The 16,409-nt window shown below is 52.2% G+C and overlaps 1 protein-coding gene across 1 annotated transcript; it reads right to left on the bottom strand.

Annotated features, from left to right (window-relative positions):
• Positions 1-10,349: 10,349 nt before the first annotated feature.
• Positions 10,350-12,203, bottom strand: J4E88_010153 (uncharacterized protein; the record flags this gene model as incomplete). The annotated part of the gene is made up of 3 exons (XM_049403748.1): positions 10,350-10,433; positions 10,966-11,610; positions 12,123-12,203. 3 exons carry the CDS (start codon positions 12,201-12,203, stop codon positions 10,350-10,352), a joined length of 810 nt encoding a protein of 269 aa, XP_049250528.1.
• Positions 12,204-16,409: the final 4,206 nt, after the last annotated feature.

Raw genomic sequence — 16,409 nt, forward strand, 5'->3', positions numbered from 1 at the left:
CCTAGTGTCTCCAGCTGTGCGCATGCTGTCTTCCCCATACGTGTTCGGGCGTTGTCTCAACACGGGACTGTCGACCTCGTTCTTCGAACGCGGAAGCGAGCAGAATGTATCACGGTGTTAGCGCAATCCTGAGGAGCTGAGCCTGCGACACGGTACATTTCTCGGCAGCTGTTAGAGTGGATGCGAGAGTGCTGCTTTCCTGTTAGTTGTTTAGAAGAGAAGAGCCCCTTGTACATTCGCGTTTCATCTGTCCCTCTGAGTACAGCAAACCGACGCCCGTTTCGTGTCGCGTCACTTTGCCGACCCTCTTTTAGCGCCTTTTCAATCTAACATCTGCACTCAGTCAGTGGGTAAGTCGGCTAGTCTCTGCGTAGTTGATGTCTGCTTATTTCGTGTTACTCGCAGTATCGTCTCGCCTTACCGCTTCATAAGCGACCGGTGAAGGGCGAGACATGTCTTTGCTCAGCTTGGATGCGATGTTTCGCCTTTGGTTCTGGCCTCATCAGACCAACCTCATCCCCTCTGATCCCCACTGTGTGATATACTTGGCATCACACTCATCTCCCCACACTGTTGTCCAAATGGCGACGACAGGGAACTCAGAGCAACTTTCCCCCTACCACAGCCTCTACACCGGTGACACGACTTCGCGTCATCGCGCCTTCGTGTGCTTCTTTCAACGCTGCAAGTAGTACCAAGAGAACCGCTCCGCATGTATCATCGCCTATATTCTTGCCCTCGAGCAGCAGTTCCTGGTGGAAGCGCTTGAATTGGCCGAAAAGTTCGACGCGCCGAACGGAATACGCGGAGTCATTGCGTCTCGACGTCCCGGTCCAAACGGTTCCTCAGAGCGTATATTCGTTAGTCTGCGTTCGACTCGCCATCGGTGGAGGGCCAGCTTTTGGTCGCTGCTCCACGACACGGGTGTGTACTTCCCCGTCAGGCTCTCGGTACACTTCTCCAGTCTCGTCGCGACCCTTCTCAAGAAGTACAGTCTACAGCAGGTCGTCGGCGCCCTCGTCGCGCCTTTAGACTGAGCCTTACAGTGGTCCGAAGAACGATGACTCGCCGATTCTATACGAAAGTCAACGGTGGGCGCGAGTAAGCGACCTGCTCGCTGCTCAAGTTGCACTGAGTGAAGCTACGGCTATATTAGGGCTATCGACGTATGCAAGCGGGCATGTTTGTTCTGATGTTGGTAGTTGGGTTGTCGATCTTGGTAGTGCAGATGTGAGATGGTTGTGCGGAGTTGGAATGTTGTATGATTATGTTGTATGATTTGGGAGACCTTTATGCGCTGGTACCGCCCGTGGGACTCGGATAAGGTGACAGTGCGACGCTTGTTACCCCGACCTTTGTATTGACCGTTTGCCATGGAGACAGAGGTGATATTGTTAATGGAACAACAGTGCATGTCTGCGATTGCTGTTGAAGCTGGGCGGCAATGAAGCTGACGGCCGAGTGTTGGTGGTCTTGGTGAAGATGGCGATGACGTTGATGACAAAGCGTCGCTAGCGACCGTGTAGGCTTAGCGGCATCCGGCCTCGGCCAGCGTTCGCTCTGCCCCGGTGCCAGCTCTCACTGTCACACGCCCGATGCACGCGCCATAGTCCACCATGTCTTCGCAACAGCGCATCGCACTCATGTCATTCCTCGACCCTATATCGCCGACGTGACATATTTCGCTGCCCTCCACGACACCACTCGCCGTGCGACTCGCCTTCGTTGACCGGCTCATCACCTTCCTGCATGCGACACCGCCCATATTACACACGGAATCACGATGGCAGCCGCACCTTGGACACGTCCAGTATCGCGGCGGCCCTGCTCTCGAGCGAAGTAGTGCACACATGTCCCCACATACTGCATATCCCCCAAACATCGCCCATGTCTAGTCGCAACCAATGGGCAGCCGCTGCCGTCGTCTTCACAACAAGACACGACTAGTCGGAAACTAGGAGGACGGATGCATAGCAGGACAGTGGATGATGGGCCTGGTAGGATCTGCTGCGTAGAAACGCGCTCAACGCAGCCGACGACAGCCTAGTTGAATCCGACGGCATGATTCCAGGCCACCACCTCTGCTCGACACCCAACATGGACCCCGTGGCCCAGCCTTCACGGTACCTGTCGCGCGCAGATTCGGCAGAACCTTGGACTATCTGACCACTGCGCACGCCCGGCTACTGTCTGGAGCAGCGACTTGCAGCCACCTCCACTGAGGACGTTACTTGGGCCATGGAATTTGGCGGAGCTGGACCAGCACCCCGTCATCGCCTGCCCCGCCCTCACATTGACCGCGCGAAGCTTGTCGTCAGTTACGAACGCGTGCTTATGTACCATGCTGCAGCAGAACGTTATCATCCTCACGATGGACCGAGTCCGCACGACGCCATGTTGCCAGATCACGTATCGCCCGTTAACGGAACGTCAATCGAGGCTCCAGCGGGTTGCCCTTACGCCATCCCTCCGGCCTCTCCACATTGCGAGGACGCGTTCTACACCTGGCCACACGATATCATACGCGTCGCGATAGGTTTCCGTCTCCACGACACACATGGCGATCTCGAGAGAAGATGGACAGGACAACAAGGGTGGAGTACAACAGGATGGGTGTCACGGGGAATGGCGGTCGCTCCCCGACTGTGGGAGTTTAGGAATTCGACTGGATTGGCACGAGTAGGCTGCAGGTCAACGAAGGGTGAAAAGGCTGACGGCTTCTTACTCAAAGACCGAGTACATGTTGTGGATGAGCAGATCTGCTGCAAGAGTTTGGATAACCCGACGCCTGCTGGTGACTACTCTGAGATGGTTAGGTGTTCATATAGCAGTTCATAATGTTCTATTTGCAATAATAATAGTCTGACAAGGCAACGTACCACTATTTACCACGCAGTCAAGCACCCTGACCGGAATCTAAAGGATCTATCCTGCCTATCTCCTCCGCGTCAACACGACTATTGGTTGTATGCGCGAACTCCGAACGAAAGAACGGTATTGTTGTTGCTACGAAAGACTGTCTAGTTCCCATCAGTAAATGAGACTTGGCCGATGATCGTCCAAATGGGATGCCAACAAGTCAGCGACTGTTGGTGGGGATGGATCAGGTCCGAGAGGAAAGCAGTATTCACAGTGGTAGTCCATTGGGCTGATCCTGGTTACCCGGCCGTTCACTCGGTTGCGTCCACGAGCTACCTTCGTCACACATGTGGTACATACCGGATGACCACACGGAGTGTCGAGCAACCCATCGTCTCCATTGCACATGCAGCATTCAGTATGGCTGGACCGGAGGGGGTGAAGCTGCTGAGGGCCTAAAGCGAGGTGCTGGGGACAGTAGACTCGTTGGTCGCTGTCGCGACAGGCATTGAAGCATTGCCGGCAGCAGATGCTCTTGCATGTGCTGAAAACGAGTGGGTCCGTGTCTGGGTCTGTGTCGTGTTCGTGGACGCACTGCGAGATATTATTGATGCTATCTTGAGGAGTATCCATGCTCTCTTGAGTATCAATGCTCTCTTGAGTATCAATGCTCTCTTGAGGAGTATCCATGCTTCCTTGTAGATCAATGCTCTCTTGAGGAGTATCAATGCTGTCTTTAGGAGTATCCATGCTCTCTTGGGGATCAATGCTGTCTTGGGGATCAATGCTCTCTTGAGGAGTATCCATGCTGTCTTGAGGAGTATCCATGCTCTCTTCAGGGGTATCCATGCTGTCTTGAGGATCAATGCTCTCTTGAGGAGTATCCATGCTGTCATGAGGAGTATCCATGCTCTCTTGAGGAGTATCCATGCTGTCTTGAGGATTAATGCTGTCTTGAGGAGTATCAATCCTGTCTTGAGGAGTATCAATCCTGTCTTGAGGAGTATCGGAAATGCTCCAAAGCTGTCGCCAGCTTTGCTTCGTAATGATTATGCAGCTCCTGAAGAAATCTCCATTCCCCAAAGAAGGCCAGCTCTCGATGGTGAAGATGTAGACGGCCACAAAACAAAAGAAGAGAATGAGACGAACGGATGTCTCGACGACAGCATCGTGGTCGCAGGCTTTGCGAAACGTTACTGGCCAGAAGTAGGTACCGAGCGCGAGATACATGAGCGATTCGACAGACCAAAATTTGGCGGAGTGATATTGCGTGCGGAATAACGCTCGTTCAAAGTAAGCCAATAAGTCCGCGCCTGCTACTAGCACCCACCAAATACTGAAGATGATAAAAAGTCCTTGACCGACGCTTGAACGACAGTAGCATCCCTGATGTACTGTCTCCCAATCAGAGGCTCTGGGCGTTCTTACAGAATCTCTGGTAACCAGCATGCCTATGTATACGGCATCAGTAAGGGATTTTCGTAGGGCAGGACCGATGAACGCAACCGCCCCAGAGTGGTCAAGATAGTATCGTTGGCACTTCCAAACCCCTTCCGCAACCATGCGCCTTGATTCATGCATGATTGATACGATCAGACGCCAGCCCTCGGATAGAATTCCAACAAGAAGACACACTCCTACCATGATGAGGTAGATAGTGAGGCAGGTAGCGATCATAATTCCGCACACAGGCAGGAACATGAACAGGATACTGAAGTTCTTTATAACGGGACCATCGTATAGTAGCATCAGGAACCCCGTGATCGTGAACAGCAAAAGTCCATAGAGGCCATTAAGGAATTTTCCGTCAATCTCTTCATAGTCCCGAGATCTATCGTAGTCCTCAGAGCTAGACATGGTGTCGATGTAGCTTTTAATCAAGCTTACAGTGGCGAATGCGATATCGAAAGGTACCCAGGAGGTGATGTAATGTGACAAGAACTTTGTGTGTATACAGAGTGACGGATCGTTTGTGTAGATATTTGTAGGTGTGCTGAGTACGCGTAGATAGTTGTAATGTGTTGTAAGTCTTTGTATTAAGTCGATAGCTGTACTAGAAGGTTTACAGACTATATACAGATAAGCGAGCATAACTTCAAGAGAACGGCATACGGTGTTCTCCGACAGAGATTTCTCCTCAGGAGTAATGACAATGCATTGTGTAAAAATAGAGACCAAGCGATGTCTCGAAAGAAGTCGACGACTTTCACTGGAAAGAGTCACCTTAATTGCGCTCTCAACTCGCTTCCAGCGCGAGCAGGCGCTGTGAAATGTATCGCGATGTACACAGATAACCTTGGAACTGAATTAGGTCGGAATGTGGCGAAGACCGTGAGCATGCGCTAACTTTGGTAAGGACGAAGTGTAGTCTTAGTCAAGTTGGACATGTCGAGCATTAGCGTGACTGACATCTTAGAAGAAGATGTCGACGTAGACCTATCGAGGAGGTGATGCTGTTGCTCGATAACCATGTAGCAGTCAACTTCGCTCGTGCTTCGTCGATAGATAGTAAAGCAAGCGTCGACGCTGGTCGCGCGCGAACTACCCACTGCGTCTGTCTTTTCTTTTCGCCCATAACCACCTCAAAGGTATGCTTGCACATAAGAAGCTATGCCGGTCTCGAGCAAAGAGAAACTCGAACGGCGGCATTGCAGCAATATTGATAAGCAGCACGGCAAAGAAACTCACTATAACCTTACGAACAGTCGACGTGCAATTGAGGCTTGGCTGCATGAATAAATTTGTTCTTGCTTCGCGTCTCAAAAACCCCTTGCAAGATTAAGCCGGACTATCTAGGTAGGATCACGGACAATGGGACGAGTGGTGTAAGGTCGAATGCGCAGTTCGAGATACGTCCGTAGATCTCTTTGACAAACTCGTAGATACATCGACGAGAGAGCCACACCCAATACTTATTGAGTTCCTGGGAAACGTTCAGGCTTGGTAGAAGAGTGACGAACCGGTCCCATCCAACATCACGCTTTGAGATAGCCCCGTGCGCACGTTTGCATCTGGTCCCAAAGATAGGGCAGATGCGCCGGTGCACGCGACATGGCCATGGGCATCTTGTAGCGTGAGCTTATACATCAACCGCTCATCTTTCCCCGTCCTCGCAATGTAGGCGGACCCAGAATTACGTTCGATTACGATAGCCTTTCGATAGAAGTACGATGCAACAACCATGGGCAAGGGGACGGCGAGGGCAATATGCAGTGCTTGACGTACTGCTTAGAAACCATGTGCGAGTAGCAGACGTTGCAACAGTTCCTGGAGATAGCATGGAAAGAGGCGCGAGCATGGTTACTTCAGGATATGTCCTCACTGTTTCGTCCCAGCCTCATAATGCACAGTTAGCAGTTTGTGGGCGAGAGGCATGTAACAAAAGAACAGATACTATCAGCGTTGGACATCGTTCGGTCCAAAAGGGTGGAGGGTAAGGTCCCCAGCTTCCTCCAATCTTCATGGGTGGACATACTCACCCATGGCGACATTAAGAGGCAGTAGACTCTGGAATTACGAACCTTGTGGCAAGATATATCAGGCTTCTACCGCCACCAGCGAACGCGCCAGCGTGCGCATGGGACTGGACTCGCCATCTTGGAGGTTGCGCTGGGCGAGATTGGAAGTCGCACACCATCCAAGTCCTTGAAGGTCACCAGGAACCCAGTGCCCTTCCCACAGGCCAGAGGGATCGTCGGGTGTAGCGATGACTCCGAGAGCCAATCGTCTGAGGCGTTTCACCTGGAATGAGCGACCTACCTCCAGTCCAGACTGGGAAGCAAAGGTACCCCGCGCCATGTTCCCACGAATTTGAGATGGTCTATGCACAGCCACGCTTCCTATCTGCGCATGGCTCAGTTGGGGGCTGACAAACGGGTAGCACAGCAAAGTTGGAGAGGCGGCGGCAGCAGCAGGATCCAGGACTGTGTCTGGTAACGCTCTGACCTGCTGGTGAGGCGCTGACTAGACCAAGATAGCTCTAGTCGCAGGTCAGCGAGGGCGGGCCGCGGAATCCTTGGATGCTCTCGGCCCGCGTGCCGTATTCTTCGCCTCCGCGTCAAGGCGACAAACACAGCGAGTTACCGCGCTTGGGTTTCTGCTGCCCGGTCGTCGGAATGACTAGTGAGCGTCACACTCCACGCCGACCGTACTGAAGCTCGAGCATGACGTTCCCGGCTATTGCGCCCCATTTGCAACGGGACGTCCGCGCGAGGAAAAAGTGGGAGGCCGCATTTCGACGCTGGAAAATCGTAGTGGATGAGGTTATCGTGTAACCATCTCCGCAATAAAAAGGAGTACCGAGCCCGCCATTTTCAGGTAGAGAGTTGCATCTGCGCACACAGCGCGAGAACGGACCCCCTGACGCCTGTACTCCACGAAGCGGTGAAGGCATCTACGCAGCAAAGTGGACGAAAACGGATATGATGCGCCATTGAGGGTCAAAGTTTTCCCTGAAGCCGGTCTTTGGTACCGGCCCCGAAAGGTGCGATGATGGACGTGTTCAAGTTGAACTTATTCAGGTATTTAGTCACGTTTCATGCTAAGGGACATACTCTTTTTGGCTACTCTGAACTTGCTCGCATGGTCTGTGACCACTATCGATGGGTATACCCATGAACTGTACCCAATACAATCGCGATGCGAAGCCCCGATGCATGTCCTGCCACATCCTTTCCCACCTTCTTTCTAGTCTTTGCTCAGCTTGTTGCAGAGTGCATCACTTGCTATCGGAAGATGCAGGCCAGGCCGCCAACGCACGACGTAGGACATGAGCTGCATGTGCAACGCTTCAATTCATCTAGACATGGTGCTTTGTAGCATTGCGCACGCCAGATCTGTGAAAAATCCATATTGTTCTCACCGCATCTTGACCCTCCCTTCATACTAAACGGCATATCACCCAAATTCCATTCTGATGCATGCTGGGATAGCTATCAGTGCACTCTCGTCCCCACAGCGAAGCATCGGACCTACGTCAGCTCTTCAGTGCTCCACAATCAAGACTGTATCTCAGAAAAACAACATCCAACGTCGTGTCCACCGCGTTTCACCCTACCGCCTGGATTGTCAGCGATGCGGTCGCGTTGCTAGCGCGGTAGAAATACTTACGGGAGGAGCTCAAGTGCCGTTGTATCGAGCTTGACATCTCCTCATGCTTACACCCTAGTCACAAGTTTGGCGAAGCAGAGCACTGTACCACGTGGTTCATCCATACCTAGGTAATCCCGATAGCATTACATCCTCCGAGATTCTCCCCAGCGCCGCTACCCAACCCACCATCCATCTCTCCATCTACGAGGAAAGCCAAACGTCTCAACAAGAGGAAGATGTTCTTGAAGTCACTACGACATTACCAGACGACGTGAGCTGAGTGCCTCTGCCGCCGTCACCAGCCCACCCCTCGCACACTTTCTACTACCACAGAGGCTAGTCGCCTCGCTCTAGCGTGGGACATCAATTGTCACTCTAAAACCCTTGTGTCTCTCGTAGGGACTTTCAATGTACCCATGAACCCACGCATAGCAGATTCGGCACGATCATCGCGCACATGATCCACGCGGAGACGGCTTCTATCAAGACAAGTTAAGCCCAGAATGCCACTACTAGGACATCTAGTTCAGCACGTGTTAAACTTAGTTAGGGTTAAAAGAGATGGTGACGGTTATGGAGTGGTTCCAAACTCAAAGGACTCGCTAGATGCGACTAGTTCGACCTTCTTGTCTTGTATCTCGTCTTTCTCATGTCACTTCAAGATCGGTAGCTATGTCACGTAAGAGCGAACTCACTGCTGGCAATGGGTTTTGAGAGAACTAAGTCACAAGACAAGACATTGTCACATTGTCTTTCGGTGTATCATTCAGTATCAAAAACGAAAAGCCTCGTTCACCCCTACTGCATTACTACCGCAAAAGTAGATCAAGAACCAGTGACTGCAGACTGCATGTGCACCTGGGGCTCAAAGCTTGGGCAGAAAGTACCGCGACATTGCACGGGTCTCGGACCTGTGACCGAAGAATGCATGTTTGGAGAACCTAGATCGTATATAGACCTATATCAAAACCTCGTGAGGGCACGTGAGGGGGATTCAAACAAGCCTACTACTTTGCAGTTGCCACCCCTTCACTGTGATTAGATCACACACTCCAACGCGTGTAATGTTCTTGGCCTCCATGACAGCCAAATGAGCGGCTACACTACAATGCGAAGCCATTTCCAAACTACAAACGACCCCCAATTCAATATTGCTCTCTTACGAAAACTGCCCAATGAAAGACGGAAAGCCGAGTTCAGACATGCTCACTACTCCGCATACCACGTTCTTCCCGCCCATTGAAGCCATTGATGGAACAGGTAATCTTCTCGTCGCTTCGGAGTTCGCACTGGCAGGGTGCGCGGCGTCCTGGCGTGCGTCCCGTTGAATACGGACCTGTTGATAGAGGTAACATCCCCGGGAAGCACCCACCTAGGCGTTCGGGTACGCATAGTAGGCGTAAATATTGCCGCGCGGACTGCTCGATGCTGCCTTAATCAAAGGTATGATACTCAGGCGCCGAAGACAAAGAGGGCTGTACAGATAAGGAGCGTATACATTGCGAGACACGGCAGCAAAAGCACACGTCCTTCGTGAAGCTCTGGTGGCTGTTAGGGCGTGGGTTGTCCGGGTGGAGATGTCTTACGCGGTTATGATTGGATTAGCACACGTGTCTCGGAAGGGACAGAAGAAGCTCTACATTTTCGGCGAGCTCCTTGATAAGTAGCTGGAGACTGAGGGTCTTGTTCACAATGGCGGCCAATGATTAGCGTCGACCCCATGAGAATCTATGAACTCTTCTGCAGCATCTACTTCGCACCGTCTTCCGCATTATCATTGGGGGGAGCGTATTGCTGTTGGCTGCCTCTTGCTCGCCGTGGGCCAGCCCACAAAGTTGATCTGGGCCGAAAAAGTACATCGACGCCCCCACGAATACCGATATATCAATGACAATGCTAACCAAGAGCCACCAGTTCAGTGAAGAGTAGTACGTTGCCACTATCATGCAAGCCCATGTAAGTTGAACGTTGCTCCCGATAGCGCTGTAGCGTATTGCCAGGGGTCTTGAAAGTAGTCTGGCCGACGAGATAATCGCTCCGCCAGCCACTTGGAAGGAGCTAACCATAGGAACGGACGATGCGTTGCGATGAATCTTGCGAGGAGTAGCGCGATGAATGCGATAATGATCGTAATGATGATACTAAGCACCTTGGAGAATCGGAGAGACATGAAGATACCTTTTGTCGAGGTTCAGGCCGGAGTCTGCGTTTAGCGCGGTGGGTTGTGTAGGTGAGGACAATGCAAGCACGATCAAGATGAGAGTTGATTTCGGGGTTGTGGATTGCAAGCGCGGAGCGCGATGGAAGCGCGCAATGAACTGGAATGGGTTGGCGTGATGGAATAGTTGGAAGACGACCCCAGACCCAATCGATATCGTGAAGATGGTCGGACGGCAGAGCTAGAGATGATGGACTGATGCTGCAAGTGCAGTGTTGGCTGCGAAGAGGCCAGCAAGGGTTACGATAAGAGTGTATGTACTGACCTAGCGAGCGAATGGTACGAAGATGTGTGAAGAGATCAACAGAAGCTGCTCATGTTCGCGGCGACGGAGGAAAAGACTAGTGTGCAGGCAACCAGCTGCGTACGCATCTTACAACGGAGAGAGCGCGACAAAGAGCGGAAGTCATTAGATCGACGCAACGACAAAGGTGGGAAACGGGTGTGAGCAAGCATAGCGGCATTGTATTAGTATTGCCGCCAAGTCCCGCGTTGATGTCGGCTGTTTCGACTTCACCTGTTTCATAACCGGCAAGATCGCTAAGTACGATGGTATCACAAAGATCATCAATATCGTCTAGAAGTAGCTCCCTATTCTCGCCCATGGCAACAAAGTCGAAGTAGATAAACCGATGCGAACGTGACGAGCTGGGAAGGTTGCGTGGGGTCGTTCTGCATCGGCGGGCTTTAACGCATCGATGTACGAAGTTCATCGCAGCCTCGTGAGTCTCGAGCTCAGTGTGTGATAATGCCTGGCGAAATCTACTTCCCTTCCACTTGTCACGACGCTTTGCTACCGTTGCTCGACCTTTCTCGAAAGTATATACTTCAATCTTATTCTTCTCGCCTGGACATATCTCTATCAATCGTCCAACAACAGCAAACTCTGGTGGCTTGTTCTTGAAGAGCAGTTCGGATGTGCAGCCGATCACAGACGTGTCCAAGGTAAATGGGCCACCTGCAGCGTCGCCCGTCATCACCCGCGTCTTGCCGAGACCAGAGAATCCGAAGGCAAGAAGAACAAGGCAGTGGTACTTGCGCTCTGCCAGCTTCGAAGAGAGGTGGAGAACCCATGGCTCCAGCTCAGCGAAGATGTCGCCCGGTGTGGCGTCGTGGGAGAATAAGCGGTCGAGTCGAAAGGACTTGTCATCTAGTGTGACCTTGTGGGTACGGAGATCAGGGACAAAGCGCTTATGCGGCGTAGGGTTCGTCTGGCGCCAGATGCCCCAATGCGCGACAGAACATCGGGGTTTCTTCAGCCCATCGTAGCGCGCCTGTATCGTTTTGGCTGTCTCTTTCGGGAGATCGGGTTCCTCGCATCTGTCCTCTGCGCCGAGGTTGTGGTCCAGCGTCGGGGCGTTTGATGTAGGGGCTTGGGGCTCTGGACGGAAAGCTTGCCCTCGCCCGGAGACTGTTGTTCGTGGTCCTGTCGGGTTTTGAACCTATCCCAGAGGCTGTAATTCGCCATGGTTGGGGGTCGTAGGGGACCTCGCTGCGATTGGCTGAGTCGAGAGAACACAAAGGTTCCTGGACCTCTTCCGAAGGCTGCTGTGCGCGGCCATGTTGGGTCGTCGGGAAACTCGGTGCAGGCGGCTGCGGATGTTGTTCGAAGGCTCGATGCGCGGTCAAGCGCTCTTGGGTTCGGAGGAGGTCATCTATACGCGCAATCGCCTCTGCAATCTGTTTTGGTCAACGGTCGCGTTCCTATGGCCGTACAAGCACATACCTGTCTGTCGTCGGCATACGCGGAATGGTCACTCTCTTTGGTTCAAACGAGACTTGGCGTGTCCGGCCCTCAGCAAAGACGTCCCGAAGCCTGGCCTACGTGATGGCAGTATAAGCAAGGCGGGCCAGGGCGATAGCAGCCAGCTGCTCGACAGAAGGCAGGCCCTGGGGCGCGTTGCTGTCTTGGTCGGTCATCGCTGCGCAGGCCGAGACATGCAGCAGCACGCACGTTGCCGGCGCCGTTGTCGCGGCGGCCTGGGCTGCTGCATCCGGCCTTGGAGGTGACGAGAAGGCACGACGAGCATGGCATGTGTGGGTTGATGCGCGCTGATGGGTATGAAGCAATGGGAGGAAGAGCGGCTAGGGCCACAGAGCTCCATGGTCTTGTGCTGCGCCTGGCCTTCACGCGCGTGTCGCGACCCGTCAACGTCGGGCGATGACGCACTAGTGGAAGCGAGACTGCGCCACGCTGATTTAATACTAGCGTCAAACCTCCATGTATGCTCGATATAGCACCCCTACACTCACTCGTGACGAACCAGTCCATAGGCTACGTACCATCCTTTCTTTCGACGCTTCCCAATCTTGCGCCGACTTCAGTAATCTAAGTGTTAGGCTCAGCAACGGCTCCGTCTGCCTACCGAGTGCGTCCACAACATTGGGCATTTCTTCTGTAAACATTATATATCCACAACATCCTTCTTTATCAGTGCAAGGTCGCGATAGTCGCTGATTATAGCCCTCGACTCCTTCCTCGTCGTCGGCGTTAATATCTTACGTGCGTATCTATGTGCGACTATGCGGTTGCGGAGCAATTAGGCCCTCCTTTTCCCCCTTTCCCCGATGCTTTCTACCATCGTCCAATGCTGGGCTTGTGTGATGCATTCTTCGATATCGTCAAGATAGTTTTTCATGTCGCGCAAGATTTAAAGCAAAGATTTGTTCGGCTTGCGGGCTTGTCGTAGACTCACTGCAGTGCTTTCTTCTTCCCCGGGCCTGTGGGAATCGCACATTCGTGGTGTAATGCTGCTCGATGGGCACGCTTGGAAAAATACTGTGATTCAGATGGATCGGGTTGAAGTTTACGGCCAGAAGTGGGAGAGCCTTGGAAACATGTCGTTTGCCCGCTGGGGCCATTGTCATGCGGGTACGGACGTGGTTGCTCTCGTGCCACCCAGCAACACCGCAATCATGTCACACGGCTATGGATTGCTCACCGTCGATCTCTTCACCTTTCCTCCGCCCAGTTTTACTTCAGGTTACTTCTCCCCACCTTCCACAACACGCACTTGGACATCAGTCTTGCGGTCGCGGTAGCTTTTGACGGTTACAATTGTATTCATCAAGCTTAGATCATCCAAGTCATAATCGCCGCCTGCTACTCATCACACTCTGGCAGGATAACTGTTGGTCAAAGCTTCTGCTCGACTTGCTTCCAATAGTGGTGTGGCAGTTCGTGACTAACGCGCTCACCTTCAACGTGCCTGTCCAGGCCGACAGCGACAGTGTCAGAGGTCTCCTGGGCTTCACATCGGCGGCATACGTCGAGGAATAACCTGACCAGCGCCAACCATGAACATTATTCCTATCCTGCCTCGAGCTGTGAGAAACAACAAACTAGCAAGGTACGGGCTTGACGGTCGAGTGGACTACTGCGACAAGCACAATTGCCGACATCGACAATCCGATCTGCCAGGTTGTTACAGCCCTGGTATTGAGTACAGATATGCACTTGAGTGGAAGGGCATCTTAGATCACCTGGATTTCACACGTAAGGCAATAAGGATTCACCTAACACTTTCCTCAGTCACGTTTAGCGCAGTTGAGCTCAAGTAGTCTGCGTCTTTTGTCCCAGATCTCTCGTACAGCATACTACTTAGACTCTTTCGAGATAAATACATTGTTACTACGTAGATTATAACAAGATCTAGAACTGTGCTGTGCTCTATCAATTCACTGAGAGTGCTTCCGTGGAATGGCTTGATTGACATTGAAAACTGTTATAACTGTGAAATCGTTGACTTAAATAAGGGGGAGCTCGTCGACTGGAAAGAGCCAGTCTGCTGCGACAAAGACGACAACGACTACAGCGATGATGTAAACCAAATACGTGATGCCAAGTAGGCATATTCGTACAGGGTCGAATTCGGGCTCGAGATTGTCAGGAGGAGAATCTAGAGGCCTATAGGACTCGCTCCGCATGGACTGAGCTCGAGCATCTTGTCTATCGTGCCCAAGCGGCCTGTCCATCCTGCTCTCCATGTATGGATCTGGGTCTCTTTGCGCATCGGGTTGAAGTGGCCCGTCTGCGCCGGTCATTTCGTACGTATCTTCTCTTTCCGCATCAGGTTGAAGTGGCCCGTCTGCGCCGGTCATTTCGTACGTATCTTCTCTTTCCGCATCAGGTTGAAGTGGCCCGTCTGCGCCGGTCATCGTGTACGGATCTGGATCTTTTTGCGCATCGGGTTGAAGCGGCCGGTCTATGCCGCTCTTCATGGACTGCGCTAGGAACTGTCCTGGATTTTCTTCCGGGTATTGCTCTGGCGGCTCGTGGGACTCGTTGTCGTTAAGGGCAAGAGGACGAGTTACGTTATGGTGAAAGTCGTTATCGTGCATGTCAACAATATTTGGACCCCGATCGAGACGATCTTGGCGTTGTTGATGTAGTGTCTCCTGACTCAACGGAACAGGCGCACTTGCGAGAGATCGAGAAGACAACAGACCCTGTGCTGGGTGTCTAGTTCTCGATCGTTCTGTCGACTCGATCAATAGTTCTAGGCGATCAAGTCTAGTCATTAACAGGTCTGCGGACTCTTGAAAGGGGCAGTCGGATACGGGTGGAGTTATTCCAGTCGTCGACGGAAGAGGTTGTTGAGTAGCAAGATTAGACTCTTGCCTTCCCAAGTTGCTTTGTGTGCCCGTGTAACGATCGGTGGTAGTTTGGGTGCCGTCTTCAGATCTGGCTCCTCCAGGTAATCCGGGTCCACCAGTAGTACCCACATGACCGGCACCGAAGTTACCCGATTCGTGATGCGATGTCGCATGTGCGCAGGTGCAAGGCATGCCTTCTATATAGACGCCGCTGGTGTCGTCGAGCTCGCTGAAGCCGATGGTGGTGTTTCCCCCGGTCCTGTTGATTGTAATGCGAACCATTGTGTGGAAAGGTCTTCAGGTGCGGCAGGCGATTCAATGTCAGCAACTTTGCGGGGTTGTAATTGAGATGAGTTGTAAGTTTATGGCTACTACTTAGCGGGCAGTTCTTTATACAGTCTGCTCCCGCCGCCGCTAAATAAAGTTTGCTGGTACCTGATTGCCTTCGACGCTGTTCGGAAACTCAAGGTGAATGTCTCCAGTAGTTTCATCATTGTTATCGACATTGTTTGTACCCTCGGCGTGCGCGTTTCCAGCGATGTATTCACTATTCCCGGCGTGATAGGTGTGGTCAGCATGAGCCTTTCTGACGACACTGCTGTACTGCACAGCATGGGTAGTATCTGTGAATTTGAACACGGGGTCTCTACGGAGGGGCTGATTGAGATTCGCTCGATCAATGGGCCACGTCCAGAGCTGTCTTACATTCTCTCGACGGTTGAGTTCAGACAACTTATTGGCGTCAGCTTCTTTCCTGCAGAGATCATGAATCAGGAATTACTGCTCGTCAATTGCTGCGCCATGAGAGACGGCGTATCCCACACCTGAATGCTGCAACCATGTAGAATCTTGTCAAAGTCCGACGTGTGTTTGTCTTGCCACTCCGTCTGGATAGTGAGAAGCTTGGTATATAGGTTCTGTGCCCTTCCGGCATGCTGTTGCACACCTGAAGCAGGCTGGCCTTTCGTATCTGAGCGAAGTTAGCAATCAGATTGGTCAGGAACAGGTCGTCTACTATGCTGTCTAGGCTTCGGCGGTCCCGCTGAGCGGAGGAAGCTATTTCTACATGCAAGAGACGCTGAGCTCCTCTGCGCCCTTGCATCGCCGTGTTTAGACTTGTCTTCTCTCGTGTCGAGCTCTGGGGAATCGATACCCTCGCGCAATGAAGGTGCACATAGATGACCACTTCTGGTATGACTTTCTCTGGAACACTGGGCAAAGAGCAGTTTCTTCCTAGCAATGTCAGTACGTGAGCGAAAGAAACGCTTTATACTCGCCCTCGGGCTTGGTTGAAGAACTCAGGATAGGCGCAATGCATACGCTGCTGGTCCTCAGCGTAAAAGAAGGGTATTCTGGTGAATGCAGATGTTACATGATAGTGTGAAAGGATTGAGAGACTGAAAGAGGGAGCAGGCAGTAGTATTGTGATTGCAGCTAAAAGCGTGTGTGCTGCTGCTCAAGCTGGCGAAACATGGTGAGAAGGCAAGGTGCACAGTGACCTCTCATGCCTCTTAATTCGGTCCAAGGTACCTTACCAGCGTTGTCGCTCCACAAATCTTGTAATAATGAAGGGTTCCCGTCCATAGGCTTTCCTCCCTAGTGTTTGTCCTTTCCCAACAACAGAGCGATGCAACAGCGACTATCT

The sequence above is a fragment of the Alternaria novae-zelandiae genome (genome assembly GCF_023758075.1).
Source record: "Alternaria novae-zelandiae strain BMP 2774 chromosome Unknown scaffold_29, whole genome shotgun sequence".
Taxonomy (NCBI): Eukaryota; Fungi; Ascomycota; class Dothideomycetes; order Pleosporales; family Pleosporaceae; genus Alternaria; species Alternaria novae-zelandiae.